This window comes from Antechinus flavipes, chromosome 2 (assembly GCF_016432865.1).
Source record: "Antechinus flavipes isolate AdamAnt ecotype Samford, QLD, Australia chromosome 2, AdamAnt_v2, whole genome shotgun sequence".
NCBI lineage: Eukaryota > Metazoa > Chordata > Mammalia > Dasyuromorphia > Dasyuridae > Antechinus > Antechinus flavipes.
This window is the reverse complement of record NC_067399.1, coordinates 664,552,365-664,574,726: the sequence shown is the minus strand read 5'-3', so window position 1 is coordinate 664,574,726 and position 22,362 is coordinate 664,552,365. Positions and strand designations below refer to the sequence as shown.

The 22,362-nt window shown below is 42.0% G+C and overlaps 1 protein-coding gene across 1 annotated transcript in view; it reads right to left on the bottom strand.

Moving 5' to 3' along the window:
- RHOBTB1 (Rho related BTB domain containing 1) overlaps positions 1–22,362 on the bottom strand; it is an 86,776-nt gene that overhangs the window by 11,199 nt on the left and 53,215 nt on the right. Inside the window, 3 exon segments of the mRNA XM_051982614.1 lie at positions 6,679–6,797; positions 8,085–9,058; positions 13,100–13,285. Of these exon segments, the coding sequence (XP_051838574.1) occupies positions 6,679–6,797; positions 8,085–9,058; positions 13,100–13,285 (1,279 nt within the window).

Genomic DNA, 22,362 nt, shown 5'->3' with positions numbered 1-22,362 from the left:
AAAACAATCCTATGGAAAATGGGCTCTGGGATCCGAGGACCTCTCTGATGCATGATCTCGAATTTCTTCTTCTATTAAATGAGGGGGGATTGGACTAAATGGTCTCCGAGATCCTTTCCAGCTCCAGCTCCAGATCTAGGATTCTATGAAAGCTAGATTTGGAGTCTAAAGATTTTATTTACTATCTGTGTGATCATCTCTCCGCCTCAATTTTCTCATCTACAAAATGGAAGAGCAAAATGAACTAGACGCCATAAAGGTTCCCTTGCAGCTCTAAAAATCTATGAGTCTCAGTCAGTGATCAGACATTTTTTAAGTGCCTCCCATACTCCAGTGCTGGGCTTACAAAATGATTTGACTTCATCAAACGTAACTTCCAAAACACCCCCCTTGAAATCTCGGTTATGCTTTTGTATCCATGAGCTGAACTAAACTTTAGGTGTAAAGAACCACATCTGAGAGTTTAGATTTGGAGCCGAGAGGTCACCGAGTCCAATCCCTGAGGGAAGGGATCATACAGACATAAGGATTCGAACCCAGGGCCTCCCTTCCCCGTCCAGAGCTCTTCCCCCAAGAGCGCTGCTGAAGTTTTCCTTTAGGACAGCACAATCAGCCCCCTCCAGGGCAACCCAGCTGGGGAAGCAAGCTTTCAAATGTTGTGTCTTCAGCCCCCTTTGTATGTTTTTGTTATGAGCGTATCCTGGGACACTTCTCCAAGAAAAATAAAGTGAATGTGTCCATCACCAAGCAGATGCTAAATTACATCAGCCCGCTGGCCCTGCCTCTCCCCCCTCGCGTCCCCCCCCCCATCTCACAGACTAAAACAAATCATTTCAGGCAGCACGTGATGACAGACGCCAGCAAGCAGTGCTGCCCCGGGCTCCCCTGGGCCTCTCTGGGCGCTGACGTCTGTCCGCCCGGGCCCGTGACCCGCCGTTTCCTCCAGGCTCGGCGTGAATCTATCATCCTTAGCGAGTTACAATTTCTGCCATGTTCAGCACCGGCATCTTCCTCAGCCACAGCAGGCAGGATGTGCGGCTGCTCTCGCAAGTGAGAAACGCTGAATTCGTCTGTGGAACCCATTTCCTCCCCAGGATTGATTTTTTCAAGGTTCTCACTGCGGTTCCAAACTTCAGAATTAACTTTAAAAGCCCTAAGAAGCCATTTTTAGCATCCGTTAGGGGAAAAGTTGAGAGGGAGTCGTATACTTATCTAAGAATTGGATTTTTAAAATGTGCATTCTACTGAATGAAGGGAGCATTAAAAAAAAAGACAAATTACCCCAGGATAGACTTCCTCCCCTTCAATGGTGTGGTGGGGGATTGTGAGTGTACAATGCACATAAGATGGGTGTTACTCTGTGTGTGTGTCTGTAGGTTTGCATACATACATATTATACATATAGTATATTTATATACATACGTTACACATGTATATATGTATGTAATATATATGTAGGTTTACATACATATTACACATGTATAGTATGTTTGTATACATATATAGTACATATGTATATGGGTGTATATGTGTGTGTGTTTGTATGTGTATGAAAGTCACAGGGAAAATGATAAAAAGCACTAAAAACTTTAAGACCACAAAGAAGGCGAAGACTATATTCCCTGTCAAGATCATATCATCATTTGCATATTCAAGTTTTGTTGGTTTATAATTTTAATTGCAAAGATCAGCTTAGACTATTAGGATCATAATCAGAAATGGTCTCACATGAGCGAGCAAACATTCTCCTCCAGAGCATTGCTTACTACAATCTGGGTATGTATTTTTAATGAACCCCTTGCTGAGTGCTTCTGGGGAGAGAATTATGCTTACTGCTACATTAAAAGTAATGAGAAAAATATAAGTGAAATACAGCATCTTCCAAGGTATTAAACAATTAAAAAAACCATTAGAAGCATACCAACAAGGACATTCTTTTTCCCTTTAGTATTGGGCTAACCTAATATCATTTCCAATAATGCTGCAGAAAAAAATAGATTCTTAATTGTTTGTAAAAACTGGAGCCGCACCAAGAAATTCTGGAATAAAATGATCTGGGATGAAGGACAAGTCCATAGCCTGACTCATTACCCACAATCAGTGAGTCCTTACGTGACTGCTCTGCCCTCCCCTCCTTCTCTGAAAATAGAAGCCTCACCTTTAACACACATACCTGCTGTTTTCCTGTGAGTAAGGATTTCAACTCGTAGTGTGCAGTCCAGTCCTAGCAAATATGTTCTAGGGTAATTTAGTTGACACAGTATCAAACTGTCAATTATTAGTATCCTATCTTTTTTACTAAGTTGACACGGCCCAACAATGAACACTAAATACTTCTCCATTTATTATATCTTTGTCTCTGTCAGTGAAAGATCTTTGGTAATTGTGCCTAAGTGAGTGCTGAGTATGTTTTAACCTGGATGTCTTGTTCATTTTGTTATCTTTTGAATGGAATTTCTCATACTATCACTTATTCCTGGGTTTTTGTTAGTTCTGTATAGAAACACTCATTTTTTTTTGGGTAGGGATTTATTTTAAATCTTGCTGTTTAGCTGAATCAAACAAAATCAGGGAGACCTGGTTAGTAAGAATTTATGAGAGCTCTTTAGTATGTTAGGCATATGGGATATAAAGACAGAAGTGAACCATTCCCTTACTCTCAAGAAACATTTATTTTTTGGAGGAAACAGCTTGCACATAGAAACAGAAGCATATACAAAATGGAAATGAGGTGACTATTATTATAATTTTTAGCATAAACTGAATCTCCAGGTTGTCTGAATTAGTTCCTTTACTTATTCTTTGAGGTTTTCTAAGTAAACTATTAAGTCATAGACAAAAAGCTATAGTTCTTTGGAAGTAAGATGTTGTAGGAAAGATGTGAATTAAAGGACCCCTTCATTCAGTCCCTTCACAGCCCCTCTTGGAACTTTGCCTAGGAGATGAGGTCAATGAGACTACTATAGAGGAAACAGGAAGGAAGAGGGAGAAGGAGATCCAGGAGGAAGGAGAGGAAAATGGAATGTGGGCGTTCTTAAAACCCAGAGCAAACCCAGAGTTTGCTGGAGAGAGCATGAAACACTAGGGAAAGGGGAGAGATAGAACAAAGCAGTGGCCAAAGTTACACAAAAAAACAAAATTCTTATCAAAAGTCAACAAAAGTGACTTTGACAGTGATGCTGTGCACGTCTCCATCACCAGCACAGATGAGGTTATAAAAAGTGTGTGCACACGTATGTGTGCATGCAGGGGACGGCACGGGGGTGGGGAGCATTGCTATGTAGAATTTAGAAACAACTGCAGCAAGCAAAGTAAATGGACCACAGTCACTGACCGTATTTGATTCACCTGCCCTACTTTCAGGGTGATAAGGTGACTATAAAACTGGGTGCTTGATTTAGGGCTTGGGAATTTTGTCTTTTCATAGTGAGACATAGGCCTGAGCAATCTCTGAATTTGAATCTCACCTCTAACACTTCCTAGTCGGGTAATTAAAAGCCGACCATGACTGACCTCATGCCTCAATTTCCCCATCTATAAACTGGAAATGGGACCTACCTCACAAGATTATTATAGGGCTCAAATAACAGATATAAAACACTTTGCAAACATTAAGGCACTCTCAAAATGTCAGTTATTATTATTGTTTTTGTGATTATGATTATTTTGGGGAGAAACTAAATCGTCAACCCCAGCTCTATCTCCTTGCTTCCATTTTTGTTTTGGTCCCATCTCCCCTCCCCTTAATCTGAGGACTATCTCGGTCTGTTCTGGGAAGGGATAAAAGGGATTAGCATTTATGAAGCCAGCTCTGACGGCATTCCTTCCTGCCTACGTGCTTGACCTTGACCATCTTGGGCCCCTGCTTAGTCTCCCTGGCAGCGGCTGGAGGCCAGCCACTCTGACCCAGCTGGCAGACCTTGGGGAAACAGAAGTACGGGAGCACTTTCTGTTCTGGGTGGGGCTTTCTTATTTTGGGGTAAACTAAGCTGTTCACAGAATCAGGGTTCGGAGATTAGAATTTCAGAGGCCCGATCTAAATCTCCTTCCCTCTGCCCCCACCCCCTACCTCAGTCAAGGAGCCCTATGCAGAAGTGACTGGTTTCTACTCACTTTGAAAAAGGTTAGGTTTTTTTTTTTTTGGAAGGGGTTCTTTTCTATTTCAAGTCAAGTTGTCAGGTTAAGAAGCATGGGTGAAGTACCTACTGTGTGCTAAGCACTATGCAAAGAATACAAAGAAAGGGTGTCTGCTCTCTGAGGACTCCTGTTCTAATGGAAGAAACGTTTGCAAACAGTCATATACAAACCAGTTATGAAGAGACCAACAGGGACATCAGCTCAGAGGGAAGGCACCCAAGAGAAAGCCAAGGAGCTGCTTACACGTGGTGCTCTGGTCCACGGGGGCTCGGAAGGGAGACCTGAAGTCCTGTCCTCAGAGTGCCAGAAAACTGGTTCCCTGGCACTGAACAACTATGACCACGGACTCAACCTTTTCTGTCACAGACCCCTCTTTGGTCAAAACTAGGGGCTCCTTCTCAGAATCAGGTTTTCAAAGGCATAAATGAAACCAATTATATTGAAATATTATGAAAATATCTATAGTTTCGAATCCCCAGATTAAGAACCTGAGCAGTAGAATATCTGCCCCTGCCCCAGTTTACCAAGACTTGGGGAGACACGGATGATCTTACTGCCCTTGGTCAGCCACAATTCATGGTCACCTCTTGGTATATGCTGAATATTTATTGATACATACATTCAGGAACCAGAGGGCCAGGGCTCAAATCCCATCTCTGAACCTTATTCCTTACACAGCCTCATTTTCCTGACTTGTAAAAATGAGTGTGTTAGAGCAGATGGCCTCTGAGATTCTTCCAGTCCTCGACCCAGAATCTCAGCCTTTTGAGGCCTGGTATTCTTTCATTTTTCTCTTTAGAATATGTGTCTAGCACACAGTAGGTGCTTATGTTCACTGAATGACCAATTAATGAGCACTTTAATGGGTTGGGGAAGAGAGTTTCCAATCTAAAAAAATAAAGATGTGGACTGCTGTAATGGGAAGATGCAAGCTGTATAACATTTGGTTAAACAAAAGACCCTACGGGCCATCTCCAGTCTTCCTATCTCTAATTCACCACTGGACCCAGATGGCTCTGGAGGAGAAAGTGAGACTGGTGACTTTTCACAGCCCTTCCTCATCGTTTTTGCCTCAGTTTCCTCATCTGGAGATCTCTCAGATGGAGAAGGAAATAGCAACCCTCTCTCAGGTATCTTTGCCAAGAAAACACCCAATGGGGTCATGACTGAAATGACTGAACAACAATCATTATCACAGTCATGGCCTGGGATGGCCATACCCCGGGTCTTGACTGGCTGAGAGGTTTGGGGGCCAATTCACAGAGTCACAGGATTGTGAATTTAAATCAAGGGACCTCAGGTCACCAAGCTCAACCTCCCCTCAAGTTACAGATGAGGCTCAGAGATGAGACTTGGTGAAGACCCCTGACTCCAAGTCCCCAAGCTGTCCATGTGGCTTCTCTGCAGTCCAGTGACCCTGGCCTCTTTCTCATTCCTTACCCAGGTCCTTCCATATTCTGGCTGGCTGCTCCCCTCCCCCATGCTGACAATTCTCTCCCTCCTTTTCTTCTGTTTTTTTCCAAGTCTCAGGTAAAGCCCCACCCTCTGCAAGAAACCTTTAAATTCCAATGCCTTCCCACTTCCCCCAATTATCCTGTATCTGCTTTGTTTGGACATTTGTACGTTATCCCCCATTGGACAATAAACTCCTTTGGGCAGAAGTTATTCTGTTTTTGTCCTGACATCCTTAGTACTTAACAAACAGTAGGTGATTAATAAATGTTAACTAACTGAGTAAGGTACAATTCATCAATCAGAGAGAGTGTCAGTCAGCCTAGAGAGTCCCAGACCTGGAAGGTCTTTACCCAGCATCCAGGCTGACAGTGGCAGAGGGAGGAAACTCACGCCTCCCCAAAGCAAGAAGTTCCTCGACCCAGTTCACACAGTCTTAAGTAGCAGAGCCAGGGCGTGAACTGATTCTTACTGATTTTGGCACAGCTGCTTCTGCTTGCTTGGGAAAGCAGGACCTGCCCTGGTTTAATTAACTGAATAGTGAGATAGTAACAAGGGGCATGTGCTTATAAACAGTGGCGGGATGACATGAATGTTGGTGAAGGCAGTTAGGTTTTGGAGGGGATGATGTAAAGAAGAAAACTAGGGTGTTGGGGAAGCTGCCCGAAGAGCTGCTTCAATGAACCCCCTCCCGAAGTCCCGGCTGAAAGGTGTTCCATTGTCCAACCCATTCCCTGAATCATAAACCTGATCATCCAGGGTCTACTCAAAAGTCTCCAGAGATGGAGAATCCTGACTCCCTGACGTGGTCCACTGGGACAATTTTTATAACTAGAGAGTCTCTCTTCAGGTTGAACTTAAATCAATTTACCCCCAATGCTCTTTGTTTTGTCCTGCGGCCATGCCAAATCTAATCCCTCTTCCACATGTCAGTATTTCAAATTTGAAAAAAAAAAGAAAGTTTCCTTCCCACCATCCTTCACTCATTTCTCAGTCAGACATCCCCAGTTTCTTGGGCCAGTCCTCATATCCCCCTATAACTTGTAAAGACATTAAAATAAATGTTTTTCTTTTAAAATAGATACGTACCTCACTCTTGGCGCTTTCTACAAATGATCCTCCAAACATGGCGGCCATCCAATCACAGCTGCAGATAAGCAGTGGTTTGTGGGCATTGATGACCCCATCATCCAACTTAAACGTCACATCTGCTTCGAGAATGAAGAAACACAGTCTTAAATCTACCTTAGATTGATAGCTTAAACAAGACATACTGGGTTCAACAACCATTTCCCTACCCTGTCATGGCTTTGCTACAGCTTCTGCAGGATCACAGATCTGGAGGTTCAGAGCTAAAAACTCTGAGATTTCAGAGAGACCTCCAAGTCATTCAGATAAATCTCATTTTGTAAATGAGGAAACTGAGACCCAAGAAAACACATTCTTGCCTCAGGTTGCAGAGGTAGCCAGTGGCAAAGCTGGGATTTGTCATCTTCTCATTCTAAATCCAGCCCTTGGACGGCACCACTCCACAACTGCCACACTTACTGATTCTATTCCAAGTCCCCTCTCTCTTGGGTCCATTATTCTGTTCCATTTTAAAGACAAAAATGTTAGGAGGGCCTAGATCAATGGTGAAAAATACCATTGGGCTTTGCCTATGAATACAGATTTCCATCTGAACCAAAAGTATGAATAGAAAATAAGGGGACACGTTCAATACATCAGATTTATTTCCACTGAGTATTTCATTTTTTCTTTAAGGCAATTGGTCCATGACAACTTATGAGGTTATGGTCTACTCTGGAGGCCAAAGATTGGAGTGCATTATTCAGTAAGCTGTAATACTTGTCAAAAGTAAAATTCATCCCCCCAATACTTCCTACTTTATATCACAAGGAGAGACAGTGAAGGAAGCCATAAAATAAGAGACTGTGACCCTTGCTTAAGAAAGTAGGCACTAAAATCTTCTGTAAAATAGCTATATAAAAACAATAATGAAGTAAAAATACAAAATACCGTATCCTTTAGGGATCAACAAAATCACTCAGTACCATCAGAAGGGTTATCCTATTCCTAAGAGGGACCACAGTACCAATGGTGAATCTGAGGCATGAGCCGAGAAGAAAAAAAAAGTATGAGAAGAGAAAAGTGATAAATTTGGGCCAAGGAGAAAAGAAAAAAAGAGAGATAAAATGGAAAGAAGAAGTAGCAAAGGATGAAACATGAGGAGTAGTGGAGTGATACCAACAGCTTTGTTGAGTGCTATCTCAATGGAACTAGCACAATGGATTTTTCATTCCTAGTAAATATAAGTAGTGAGAGGATAGAGGAATAGCTAAAGGAGAGAAAGTTTCAGGGAAGTTTTGGGGGGGTGAATGTTGAGTAACAGCCTTGATGAGTATTTATGCCTCTCGTTTTCTGATCATCTTTCTCATGAAAACATTAAAGGAGCCCATGAGACAATTACCTGGATTACTGTTGGATCCACTCACCTGAAAATGTCCCCTTGCTAAGGCATTCTTTTATCCGGTTGGCTTTCCTGACGTGGAACGCCTTAGTGATTTCCTGATTCATGAAGGCCTCTTTGTTCATTATATTTTCCACCATCATTCGCAAATCAAATACTTCTAGGATCTCCGCAATCTGAGCCAGTCTCATCAGATCTTTTTCCTTTTCGTCTAGTTGCCCCGTGTATAGGAACTGAAGCAGGGTTCTAAAAGGACCCAACTGAAGGGAAGAGTCCATTCTGACCACAGTCACAGAACCTATTCTGTTCGAAATAGGATTGACTAACATTTCTTTGTGCATGTCAATGAACCCTTTGCTCCATGTGGACAAGTCTCTGGTGTTTGGAGGGAGGTCCCCAGCCCCCAAATCTGGCTCTTTCAACACACCCTCACTTTGGCATGTCTGGCCCTCAGAAGCTAACGGGATTGAGGCAGCCTCCACTTTTTCTTCATCAGAATCTAGATTCAAAGTCCTCGCTGGAAAGTCCAGACTGGGCTTTTCTTTTGGACAAGCGCCTTCGACGAAACTGGGAGACTCTTCACATTCCATTAAAAAAAGATCATAAAATTTGGAAGAGGAGGTAGCTAGGTAAATCTTGTGTGCAAAAATATGCTTCTCATCCTGGAGGACAAACATGACATCGGCACACAACGGATTGTTCAATAAATAGGCAGCTTCGTTCATACCCGTGGTGGGACATTCTGGGATTTTGATAACTGGTGGAGGTGCTTTCGGAGGTAGGAATGGTGCCTGAAGTAAAGGTTTCTGGACCTTCTTCAAGTGGGATTTCCAGAACTGCAGGTGTCTTCGGGAAATCAGTGCAGCTCGGATTGCGTTGTCGAACACGTCCTTGATTCCAAACTGGTCAAACACACTTGTTTCATAATACGGAATCCCAAGCTCCTTAGCAACTTCTCGGCCTCTTTCTGGTGGCAAAATGTCTCCACGCTTTATAGGTCTGAAACAGAAAAGTGAAATGGTGTAAGTAACCTCATTCTAAAAAAAAGAAGAGTACAGGGGATCTCTGGGAAGAGATGGAATTCCCTTTTTTCCATGTAGCCCTGGAAAGAGTTTCTTTTAAGCTATTATTATAGTCTGAATTTCAAACAGGTTAGCAAATCAAGTCAACAGGATTTTACAACCAGGTCCCAAGTAAAATAAACAATGGACCCTTTATCATTTGAATTCTCACTGTATATTTCCATTGGGCAGGAAGCAATTTCATATTTTACAAATCATGATATAGTGAATTTGAATAATGTAACCACTTTGTGGGGATTCATTCTTCCCATGAATCAAGACTTAATTATGTTAATAAATTTGCTCTGTATCAGGTATTGTCCTGTACTCTGAGGATAGATACAAAAGGAAATAAAAAGAGTCAGTAAATATTCCGTATCCACTGTGGCACTAACTTGTCCCCTAGAACACTGTGTCCCATTTCCTAGTGATCAGCTTGGGCATGTCTACACCGTCTACAAGCCTTGCTAGCTTTAATATTGAACTTTCCATTAAGAATGTTTGAAAAAAAAGTATTAAGTCCTTACTACGTGCTAAGAAACAAACAAAGTCTTGGCTTTCAAGGAGCTTACGCTTTAATTAGGAGAGACAATACAAAAAAAAAAAAAAAAAGGAAGTTCACTAAGGCAACAGATGGACAGATCTTGGCAGGGAAGGCCCAACAATTCTTACTTAAACTCCATTGTTAAGTCAGATGCTGGGGCTTCTGCAGCACAGAGTAAGCACACAATAAGGCCTGGTGATCCTCCATCTCACTGGATGGAACACCACTGCTGGCCCCTATCTTAATGGTAAGTGGTCAAGAAACCTGGATGGGTTTTGGGTGGCTCGTCTTTGAGAAGGGACAAAGAGGGAAGGTAAATATTTCTATCTTGATGCTCCAATTAGAGCATAATTTGCTTCCAGGTAAGGAACTCTGCATTATTATTTATATCCAGCGAATTCTCAATAAATATTTGTTGATTTATATCTGTGATACCTGCACATAACTAAAACTGTGTAACTATACACACACACACACACACACACACACACACACGCACCCCCCCCTCCCCACATACAAATGGGATAAGTAAAAATGTCAATGTACTTTTAAGCTGTGACAACTGTAGAGCCCTTTAGGATACACTAGGAATGTCTTTTGTGTGGGAGTTGGACTAGGTAATTGTTCAGATTCCTTCTTCTCCTAAATTTGAGGGCTCTGTGGCTGCTGAATTTTATAGCTTTTAAACAAATTTTTCATATCCTATCTCATCTGATCTTTAAAAAAATCTATGGGACTAGAAGGACAAGTATTATTATTTCTACTTTCTGGAAAAGGAAATAGAAACTCAGAGAGGCAATGGGAGTTATCCAAGATCACATACTAAAGTACAGCTGAGCTGTGACTCAAATCTGGATCCAGTGCTTTTTTCTCCCACAATACTGTATCACTTTTTATAGACAAATTATTTAATCTCTCAGAGCCAGTTTCCTTATGTATAATTTTAAAAAATTTATTAATATAGTTTGTTTTTATATCATCCAAATTTCCCCCTCCCTTTTCCAAGAAAGCCTTTCCTAAATAATCATATTTTTGAAGAAAAAGAGAAAATGACTATTAAAAATGATCAATACTTCAAGAACCTCTGAAAAGATATGATATTTTACAGTTCCTTTACCCCAGATCTCCCACCTCTGCAAAGTAGGAGATTAGGGCGGTCTCCTCATATCTCTTCTTGGAACCTTAGTTATACTTTGCAATTCCACAACATTCCTTTTTGATTGTTTTGTGATAGTTGGTCTTTCCATCCAAATTGTTGTTGACATTATGTATACTGCAATTTGAGGATGAAATAATTCTAGAAGCAGATGGAAACTTTAGTAGCCTACCTCATATCAGGATGTCATAAAGCACTTCAACACACTAAACAAATATTAACGAGAGCTAGTTTCTTCCCAAGGTAGCCCATTCCACTTCGGGCGAGCTCTCTTCAGGAGAAAGTCTCTGGTCTTTCAGCACTTTCAAACATGGTGCCCATTTCTGCTCCTTGACACGGCCTTTTGCTTTTCCTTGTATCTCTAGTGTTTAGTCTAAGTGCCAGACACATTTCAGGCACTTAGTAAAGACATGTTGACTACTGACTATGAAGATATGTTTCACGACTGTTGATCAACTCATAAGAGGAACCATAAATGTCGACCAACCTGTTCCTTTACAGTTCTAAATCACATGATCTGGTGATATTTTGCCTTTCTCAAGTCAGAAGGGTGTGCAATTGGGAAATGTAATATTTTACATACATTTTGGCACATTTTGAAAATGTCAAATGAAAACTATTCATAGCTATAAGATCATAATTCATACTTGATTCAATTCATCATTGAGGCATTTTGGTGGGTTTTTTTTTATTATATCAAAGCTTAAAATAAAAAGATGTGTGAAGCCATATGGAGACAAGGAGCAGTGTGTGCACATGTGTGTATGTAGCGTGTTGTCTGTATATGTTCTCTTGAATCAATTTCATCCAAAGAGTTTCCAAAAAGAAAAAAAAAAAAAAACGTGAGAACTTACTAAATAAATTTTCAGTTGGTGGTTGGGATTACTATAGATATCTGCCTACAGTTGCAAAAACACAACAACAAAAATTTACAAGAATCCTAAAGGACAATGAAAAGAAATGAATCATCGTTAATACCATTTTTTGAAAAAATGTGAAGCTGTTTTTTTTTTTTTTTTTTAGAAATTACAAAAAAATTGGTGGGGGAAAAGTATTTTAAAATTCTATTTCCCCTCATTTTCTTTTTGAAATATTTTTGCTTTATTGTGAACTTCATAAATAACAAATGAAATGAACATTTATGTATTCAGTATAGAACAAAAAAAGATGATTGTTTATGACACTGTTAATCTCAATTATGTGTGACTTGCCTCTTGTTTAAAACATAGGAAAAAATCAGCAAGTAACTTTCAAAGCTATCCTAATCATCTGTGTTCCCTTTTGGTCTGATGTTTCTTCTGAGTTCTGAATGAACATCTTTTCAGTTTTTTTGCTTCTTTTCCTCTCCCTTTTCATAATTTTCAATATTAATGAAACAAAGACATATTTCTAAGACATTCAAGATGTTATCATGTTTGTACACAAAGGGGAAAATCTCATAATTTTTCATTTGATAGTATTTTCATAAATAGCTCCTAAGATATTTTTAGGCAGAATTCCCATTCCTCCTTCCCAGTTATAGAAAGAAAGCACTTTAAGGTCAAGGCCAGGTCATATTAGCCCAAAAGCTAACTACTGCCAATAGCCATGTCCAAGAAAATTGGTTGCCTCTAATAAGGTATTTTCAAGTGTCTTTGATACATAGATTTCTGGAATTTCTATTGGGACCGGTTGGCCAATTACATCATTGTGCTTTAAGAAGGTCAAGGTCTCAGCATCCTCCAGGGGATCCCAGTTCCACTGCCTGAGTTCACCTGGCAAGTCATCTTATAAAGAGGCTGCTAGATGGATGCAGGGCAACTAGGTGTATTCGAGGTGAATTCAAGTTTTGTCTTAGATACTTAATAGCTATGTTCTTGAGCAAGTCACTTAACCTGTTTGCCTTGGTTTCCTCATCTGTAAAATAGGGATAATAAGGGTTGAGGATCAAACGAGATGGTTTGTAAAGCACTTATCATAGAGTCTGGAACACAGTAGGTATTATGTAAAAGTGCTAGCTATAATAAGAGTAGTAGTAGTAATAATAATAAGAATAAAGAAAGAAGAAAAAAGAAGAAAGAAGAAAGAAAGAAAGAAGAAGAAGAAGCTGCTGCTGCTGCTGTTATCCAAGTCACTGTCATAAGGGATATAACAGGAGTTTGAGTGATTTGCTGAATGCTCTCCTTTCTGCTCTTGGAAGCCTATCCCAAAGCTTGCATCCACCCAAGGAGAGGAGAGAGCAGATCCGCCGACTCCTCCAAAGGATAGAAAGCCACGGCTGTTGGCACGGCAGGCCTTACCTGGCCAATGGGCGTCGGGCTCGATTGACGGCTTCGAGATCGGCGTAGCGGAGGTCTAGCTGGCAGCCGACGAGGATGACCGGGGTGCGAGGGCAGAAGTGCTTGATCTCTTGGTACCACATGGTTTTCACATGATTTAGGGAGTTGGGATTTGCAATCGAGAAGCAGAGAACCACGACATCAGACCTACGAGGAAACCACAAAATAAATCCCGATGACATTTGTTTCAAGTGAGCATTTCCATCCCTCCACCGGGTTTTTGCGTGTCTTTCTGCACACCCCATGCCACATAAATGATCATTTTTTTTAGAAAGGAAAGAGAATGTGGAGGGAGGGTGGGAGAGCCCTCTTGGAATCATGCAAACACAAGTCATGAGAAGCCTCCATGTTCACACTACACAGTAGCCCAAGGCCCTCCTTGCATACTGCTCTGGAGGAGCCACTTGGAGTACAATCGCGCCCGACCAGGCTCGCAGTGATGGGATAGACAACAAAGTGACTCAGACTTAGCCATAATATCACAACATGCTAAACTATTTCTGCTCACGAGAAATAGTTTTCTCATACCCTCTGCCCCACAAGACGAAACCCTCCCCAGCAAGTGCATCCCAACCCCCAGGAGCGCCCACCGGCTGAAACATAAACATGAGATGGAATAAACCAATCGGATAAAGCAGACGGCCGGAATGCTACTGACGATACCTGCTCTCTGGGGCTTCAGGAAGCAAGCAGAAAGATCCCCAGTGCTCCTCTTCCCTCCACCCCAGCCTTGCCCCCAGACACACAAAGAAGGAGGGGATGATCTTTTGTAAAGGAAAAGAAAATTAAACAAAAGTCGTGCAAGAGCTGACTCCAAATCGAGAGCAGGACAAAGGAAATACCATCCGAAACACAGCCAACCAGGAGACAGGTTGAAGGGCAAGACAGAAGGTAGCGTGATGTTTTTGTGACCAGAGACTCGAGTGCAAATCCTGCCTGTCACCAGCTGTGTAACCATGGGCAGGAGAGTTAACCTTTCTGTGCTTCGGCTTCCTCATCTGTAAATTGGTGACAATAAATCTATCTCAAATTGATATGTTGTATATGATACACTTTGTGAGTTGTAAGTCACTGTAAAAAGGTCACCTATTTTCATTTTTGGGGATGCAATGCAGGCAGGGTTCTTGGCTATCTTTATTAATAAAAGTCAGCATAGGGCAGGAAAAAATGTAACAAGTGGCCAACAATCCTGATATGAAACTTCCTCCCTGATTCCACGTCTATCTGTCTGTCCAGAGCTATGCTCTGTCTCTGTCTCTCTCTTTCTCTCCTTCCCTCCCTCCCTCTGCCCCTCCTTCCTTCCCTCCCTTTCTCCTTCTCTCCCTCTTTCCTTCTTTCTCTCTCATCTTTTATACAATAAATCACCATCTTTGCAGAGAGAACAAGCATCGTTACAAAACAGCCTCCTGATATACAGTCAGAACTGCTCAAAGGTATTCTGCCTGTGACTATATTTGCAAAGTACTCATAGGAAAGGTTACAAATGAAAGGGAGCCTTTATAAGACATGGAGGCTGAAGAGAAAACAGGGAGGCTTTAGATGGCAATAAAAATTAGCCTTGAGGGACACAAATAGCAAGGGGTTAAACTCACAATTAGCAGCTCATCCCTGTTTTATCTACTTTTAGTTTTCTGACAGATTCTGTGTTTCCAAGGGACAGCATGCTGAAATGAACAGTCTGCTGAACTCAAGCGTCACGAAGAACAGAGTTCAAATCCCATCGGAGAGACTGTCTCTGGACAAGTTAGTGAAACTTCTCAATCCATTGCCCATATGAAATGGGGACAAGAGCAGGCCTTAGCTCACAATATTTTATGAGGATTAGATGAGACAGAATATGTAAAGCACTTTGCCAAACTTAAATCGATGTATTAATGCCAATTATATTCTTATTATTATTACTTATGTAATAAACAATCACATCTAGGAATCCAAATACTGTTCTTTTCAGACACAAAGAAAGTATCCTCTCCAAGCCCATGGAGATAAATACATTTAGACACTCCCTCCCCCAATGCCCCACGGCCCACTATCTTTACCCAATTATTAAGCCATCGCTCTCTCTTGAAATTACTTGGTGTTTACTTGTTGGTGACAGGTCCTGTTTTTCTGCTAGACTGTAAACTACCTGAGGGCAAGGACTGCTTCGTTTTGGTCTTTGCTGCATCTTTAGCTCCTAGAATGGTGTCTGGCGCAGAGTAGGTCCTTATAAATGCTTTATTATTAAATCTATACAGGAAGACATTTATATAATTGGACAGAGAGACGTGCAGGGAGGGAGGAAGTTTCATATCAGGATTGTTGACCAGTTGTTACAGTTTTCTTCATGCCTTATGCAAACTTTTATTACCACAGGTAGCCAAGAAATCTGCCTGCATTGCACGCCCCAATACTAAAGTACTAAAAGTATTCACATGGGAAGAAGTAGCTATGATGTTAAATACATAATATCTTTCTCTAACTTGCTAATAAAGAAAAACGTCATCAATTGATAGCCAAGTATCCAGAAAAAAATCCCTTTTATATTAAAATAGTTTTGAATTGAGTGGAAATATTAGCTCGTATGTGTTGGGACATCCTTGGAAGTGAGGTTGAAATGGGGTGGTCTGTGATAGCACTTAGAGAAGCTTCAAGGTTAGTAGAAATCAGCAAAGGACGGGAGCGGGGCCAAAAAGCCCAAGGGGAGCTCCAGCTGCTCTTTGGGCCTTTGGATTTATTGAATAGCACCTCATGATTCAGACATTTGGTAGTCAATTTTTCTACCCAACAGCACCAATGTTTCCTGGAACACGGCCCAAAGCACTCTCCACTAATCACTCATTAGTCCCTGGCTTTTTCTCTGGCCCCAGGTTCTATTTATATCAGCTAGCCGCGCCTCTGTCCGTTGTGTTTCCTTCAGATCATCAAATAAAAGGAGACTGTATTGTGGAGGCTTTATGAAACAGTCTCTGCTTTTGGGTTGAAGGGAAACGATCAGGAACGTGGCTGGCTGCGCCGTGTGGTTCTCTTTAATTGGCACTCCCAGGAGCCCGCTGGAGGCGCGTCAACGGCACCCAGAAAGGAAAACATTCTCCATGGCGTAATTCGCCTCCCTGAGTGGAGCCGAGACTTCGGTGCCGCGATTGAACATGATGCCGGTGCATGTGAGGACTAGGAATCAGGCATGGACCAGTTGCCAAGGCAACCCTCGCAACACTTGTGTCCCTGAACACACACTTGGTCCTCCCCGGATGACCAACAGAGAGGCAAGACCTCGGAGTCTGCAGTCTACTTAGAATCCCAGCACCATGTCCACACACCAGGCCAGGTCTTCGGGAATGACTTTTTTTCAATTTCTGTTACACAAATATTTAAGCGTAAAAATTATTTCTGGGAAGGTGGTTCAATGTCAAACACTCCGGATAATTTTTCTTTGTAGGAAATGCAGCCCAAGACTCGTCCTGCATAACACAGCTTCCTCAAAACTAAAATAGCTTATCGACTCAAAGATCCATTGATGACTTATGAAAGCTCTGTCTCCTTTCTCCTCTTCACATGATGAGACTCAGTGGATAGACCCACTTCTCATCTCCCAGAAGGATTGGCCCACGTTGCCTCCATTTCTGATTCAGAGAGTGCCACGAGGGCCTTTTTTTATTTTTGAAAGGTAATAAACTCATTATTCTAAATCCTGTTTTTTTGGCACCCAAATAAGAATACAAGGATATCGATGCAGGAACGGGCCAACGGAGAGCTGGTGCTCTGGCAAAATCACCTCGTCTTCACATCTCTCTTTAAATCCCCGCCCTCGTTCTGTTGGCATAAATGCCGATCTATACAAGCAAGGAGCTATTCTGGGAACACCAGTCTGGATTCCAAGCCAGTTTTTCTCTCTCTAGTCCAAGAAAGCACAGGACCTGCAGCTAAGAATATCTTTAGGCAGAACTCCAAGGAACGGGTGATATTCAATAACTTTTAATCAAAACACACATTCCGTGCAGAGATTGCTCAGTGTCTGACACCAGGCTGTCTTTAGAAATGCTGGGCCTAGGAATGAGAAAAGGCCATTTGCCATTATTCTCTCTTCTTCCTGCAACATGGGCAGGCACACAGGGAGTGGGGCTCAAAGGTGAAACCCTAACCATCCCTCATCTTCGTTACTTGGGTGATCCACAGAACAGTTGCTCAAACTTTCCGGGTCTGTGAGAATTATAATAGACCCAACCTGTCAGGGTCATTGTGAAGATGAAGTGTGAAATAATGTGAGTGAAGCATTTTGTAAAATTGAAAGGAAGATAGTTAAAATAGCAATGATTAATTAACAAATAATTTTAATCCATTCTTATATAAATATCTAAACATTTATTTTAATAAAAACCAATAACTTTAATATTTTATGTGACTATTTCATGAATATATAAAATAAAAGATAAATATATTTTTAATAAAAAGTCTAATATAAATAAATTTAACAAATAAAGTTTTAAAATCCAGTTTATTTAAAAATCAGTGGCAGACATGGCAGGGCATGGTGTGAATGGGGAGAATAGCATGAGAAAAAGGGGAAGAAGAGGCTTCTATAAGCTTTCTTTTAGCTGTCAACTGTCACATCTGTATATCAAAGGAGAACCAAAAAAAAGATGGGAGGAAAGGGGAAGCAAAATTCTGTCTAACATAGCAAAATGCACTTTCTTATTATTGTTTAGTCACATCTAACTTTTTGTGGTCTTATTTAGGGTTTTCTTGGCAAAGATATTGGAGGGATTTGCCATTTCCTTCTGCAGCTCAATTTACAGATGGGGAAACTGAGGCAGAGGGTTAAATGATTTGCTCAGGGTTACACAGCTAGTAAATGTCTGCGGTCCAGCTTATTGATGGGGTTCCATCTGGTTTCCAAAATGTACTTTAGCTCTATATGATCCAATAAACATTAATTAAATGTCTACGGTGTGTCAGGAATTATGGGCACAAAAGACAAATTGAAGTTCTTGTCCCGAGGAGCTGCTATTCCACTGAGAGATACAAATGAACACAGACAGACTCTAAGACAAGATCAGAGCTCCCTGGTCCTTCCTAAACCTGAACAAGACATCACAGCCCTTGTCTCTGGTCATTTTCACTGGGCATCCTCCATGCTCTGAATCCAATCTCTCCTTCCCTTGGTCTCTTCTCACTGGCTTCCTTTAAGTCTCAGAAGGCCTGTGCTGCCCTCTTAGTGCCAGAAGCTTCCCCCCGTTGATTAACTTGGATTTATCTTGGCTAGATCTGGGCTATCCATAGTTGTTTCCATATTGTTTCACCCAGTAGACTGGGAGCATCTTGAGGTCAGAGCCTAGTTTGGTTTTCACCCTTTGTTATCCCAGCACGAGGCACACAGCAAGTGCTTAATAAGTGCTTTGTACCTGACCAAAAGAGCACACTTCCAATAAATCACATCTTTCACAAATGCTCATCCTTTTTCTCTAAGTAAACTATCATTTTCAGGTTCTGGGAGTAGTGGGAGATGTTCCCATCTGAGATTTAACAGAGACACATTCCCCTCCAAGAAATCTCAGAATAGTTTTGATGCATTAAGTATGAAGCAATTACAATCACAATGAAAGAATAAAGGGGAAAAAGAAAACGAAAAGGGAAGTTTCTCTTATTGTTGAGTCGGTGGGGGTGGTGGAAACCAGAGATAATTGTCGAAGGACTTTAACTTTTCTTTAGGGGTGAAACCAAAAAAGCCCTTCAAACCCCCAGAATTCCTTTATTTTACCTACTCTTCACAATGAACAATGAGGGCAGAGTTTATATATAGGAAAGACTGGCAAAGGAACATGGAGGACGTAATGTCTGTAAGGAGAGCTGTTGGAGGTTGGGGGCATGTCACCCGTATTTCTTGGCCCGATTCGGACTCAGAGCAGCAAATGCCACAGACTCATAAAAATTATCTTCAGAATGTCTCCAGCCAAATTTAGCAAACTGAGTAGGGAAGAGTTCATAGAAAGATCCAAATGCAGAGATGTATCTCCTTTCTAAAACATCAAATCTGGCCTTTGAAGAAATCTTTGGAAAAATGAATTAGAAAATCACCTGTCAGGAGCCAAATGAGGTGCTAGGGATTCATGAGCCTCAGTTTTTTTTTTTCCTTTGCTTCAAGGCTGCTCCTCATCCTGCTCAGCCCATCCCTCTCTCTTTACTGAAACAGAGAAGAGATCTCAGTTTCCTCATCTGAAAAATGAGGGTGCGGGGCTAGATGAGCTTTACAATCCCTTTCAGTTCTAATTCTATGGCTTATGACCAACACAGGTGAACAACCAACTGCATGGAGACACCAGAAGGACTAAAAAGTTGCCAGAGAGATCATGGGAAATAGGATGGTCCAACTGGAAGGTCAACAAGGTTGATTTAACCCAAAAGGGCAAACCCTACACCCTCTTTCAGATCGACCTCAGGGGCTTTGATTAAAGGCCAGAACATCCCATTTTCAACTCTCTAAACAAGGGTTACTCGATCCAATGTTTAATTATGGGGCCAGATGGCCATGCCAAGAGCTGATGGGGTCTAGACATGACTAGACAGCTCAGAAATATGTCCTTTGCTAATTGACTCATCATTGTTCCCTCATCCTTTCTGGACAATAATATCCCACCTTCCTTTGCACTTCAGTGAACTATAATCCCACGATTTCCCTACCTAAGAATAATGAACTGATACCTCTCATCATTGGTCTCATTCCAAGAAAGTCCAATTATTAATGATGCTCTTGAGCTTTCAGATCCATTCTTCCCGGTCCCAAAGCTGCCCACGGCACATTCTGTACAACAATGTCCAAAGCCCTTCCTAGCTGTGTTCCCCTTCCATGCACCCTATCGGATAGTGCGACACCAAACGGACAAATCCACATAGCGCAGAACAGCATGGAGCAAGGCACGGGATGGGGGCACGTTACACGGGAGCTTGGTTTGGGGTTGTTGTTGGGTCTTTTTTAGTAGGGAGCAGCCAGTGTCAGATGAGATGGGGAGGGATCTGGTCAGTGAGGGTCAGCATAACAGGGGACCTGCAGATGGATGGCTGGGTCAGTCCACACTCGTGATGAATGAAAAGCCCTACTGGGGACAGCCTGGCAGGGGATCCGAGTAAGGTAGGGTGAGACCATGCAGAGCCCTCGATGCGGGCAGGAGAAATCACGTCCATACTTTACCAAGAGCAGAGAGGCTTCTTAAGTACAGATGTTAAGTGGGGGGAACTGTCAAAACACCCTGAAATATATCCAGATTGGGGAGCGATTAGCATGCAGAACTTTCTCTTTTTTTCCCAGGTCCCTAACTACAGGTTTAGTAGGAAGCAACATTTTAAAATGCAGATTAAATCATCACCCTCCCTCCCCCACCATGAGATGGGGGCACTCTGAAAAATGAAAGCGGGGCCATTCACCAATTTCACACTAAATGTGTGTTAAACACTGGCCTGGGATAGATCACTCTTTATCAGGGATTCTTAACCTGGGGCATCTGTGAACTTTAAAAATAAATACACACACACATATTCTGAGAACTCTTTCAGTATAAATGTTTTCATCATTCTGAATGAAAATTGTAGGTTTCAGGCTGTCAGAGAGTTCGTGACACAGAGAAGTTTAAGAACCTCTGCTCTTGAGATTTTTTTCCAGTTGAAAAAACAAACAATTCTTCAGTGGCCGAACTAAGTAGTGTAATAGCACACATCACGTGACTATTAGCCTGACAAGAGAGGGCTGATGGGAAAATCCCCCCGAAAATGAGCCAGGACTCATTTAATGGACCAAAGTGAAGGGAGGTAATAACTAGACTCCTCCAGGTATTTTTCTCTCATTCTCCTTGGCCTGTTCTATAATAAGAAGAGCAAAGTACACACCCTTTGATCACAAATATGGGCAATCTCTTCAAACATCCAATTGTGAGTCAAAGAATCAGAGAACCTTGTTGTTTCAAAAGACCTTCGTCATCATGCAGCACAACCCAAATTTGCGAAAGAATCTCCTTGCCACTTCACCTGATGCATAGGCATCCAGTCTTGCTGGGCACCCTGAAGGCCTGGCACCTCCCCAAGGCACCCCCTGCTTCCCAAGCTGCCCAAAGCTCCTCGATAGCTCTAATTGTCAGGAGGCCCAACCAAAATTGGCCTCTGCAAGTGCAATTCACTGCTCCTGATTCCTCCCCCTCCTCTTAGGCAGAAGTCCGTTTCTTATACAATACTTTCTAGCTATAATATAAACATGACTTCTATAGAAACAGAAATCAGGAAAATAAATGAAGAATCATCATAAGATGAAAATAATTTTTTTTCCTTCTCATTTCCTTCCCATCTCGATACCAAAGCAGTTTATGTAACAGTGTTTCATTTAAAGTCGAAAACAGCATCTTCTTGGGGGGTGGGACATGATGGTATTAGGGACCGACAACAAATTTACATGGAAAATGATTCCACAAGACTGAGGTGCTCGGCCGTGACCGTGTGAGCTGGTCTCTCAGCCGACTTCCGAGACTTTGGCCAGCCCCCCACCACCTTGCCCTCAACTCTTGAAGACAGTTAAGTGATTTGCTCGATATTACTCAATAGACGGGCACAAAATAAACCTAACCAGTATCATATACTACAAAGAGAGACTCAAGAATGATGAAACTGAGGCAGAAAAACCTGAACCCATAAATCCTGGAGCCTTTTCAGTTGGGGACTAAAGTAAACCAGTCCAGAAGAACTATGTCTTTTAGGCTTTTTTTGAGCCCGGTGATTTCACTGGCGTGGAAAGGCTCTTCACTGAAGTAGACTTGCTAACTCAACTCTCCATCCAGTCTTAAAGAGTTGTCCTTGGCACGGAGATGGTTAATCAAGAACCGTTTTCGGAAAGTGGGCGTGTCCCAGGCAGGCCTCAGACCCTGATCTTCCCTGCTCCACGGCTGGACCTCTAGCTACCACGTCATGTGGTTTTTCAAGAATACCACTAAAAACTGAAAACGAAACCCATAGGAACTAGGCAGCGTTTCTCCAGATTTTGCCCAGTGTTTTGCGAAAGAAGGGATGGATAGTCAACATGTTTTGGAAACCATCTTCAAGGGCGGATTAACCCGCTCGATTGGATGCTTCCGTGCCGCCAGAATGATACTGGGCTAATTATTTTTCTGAGACTGAAAGGGTCCTAGATGCCAGGGCAGCGTCCAGGAGAATGTGGCAGATGCTTGTAAAGAGTAACTCTAAGCCACGACGGGATTAAGACTCCGAGT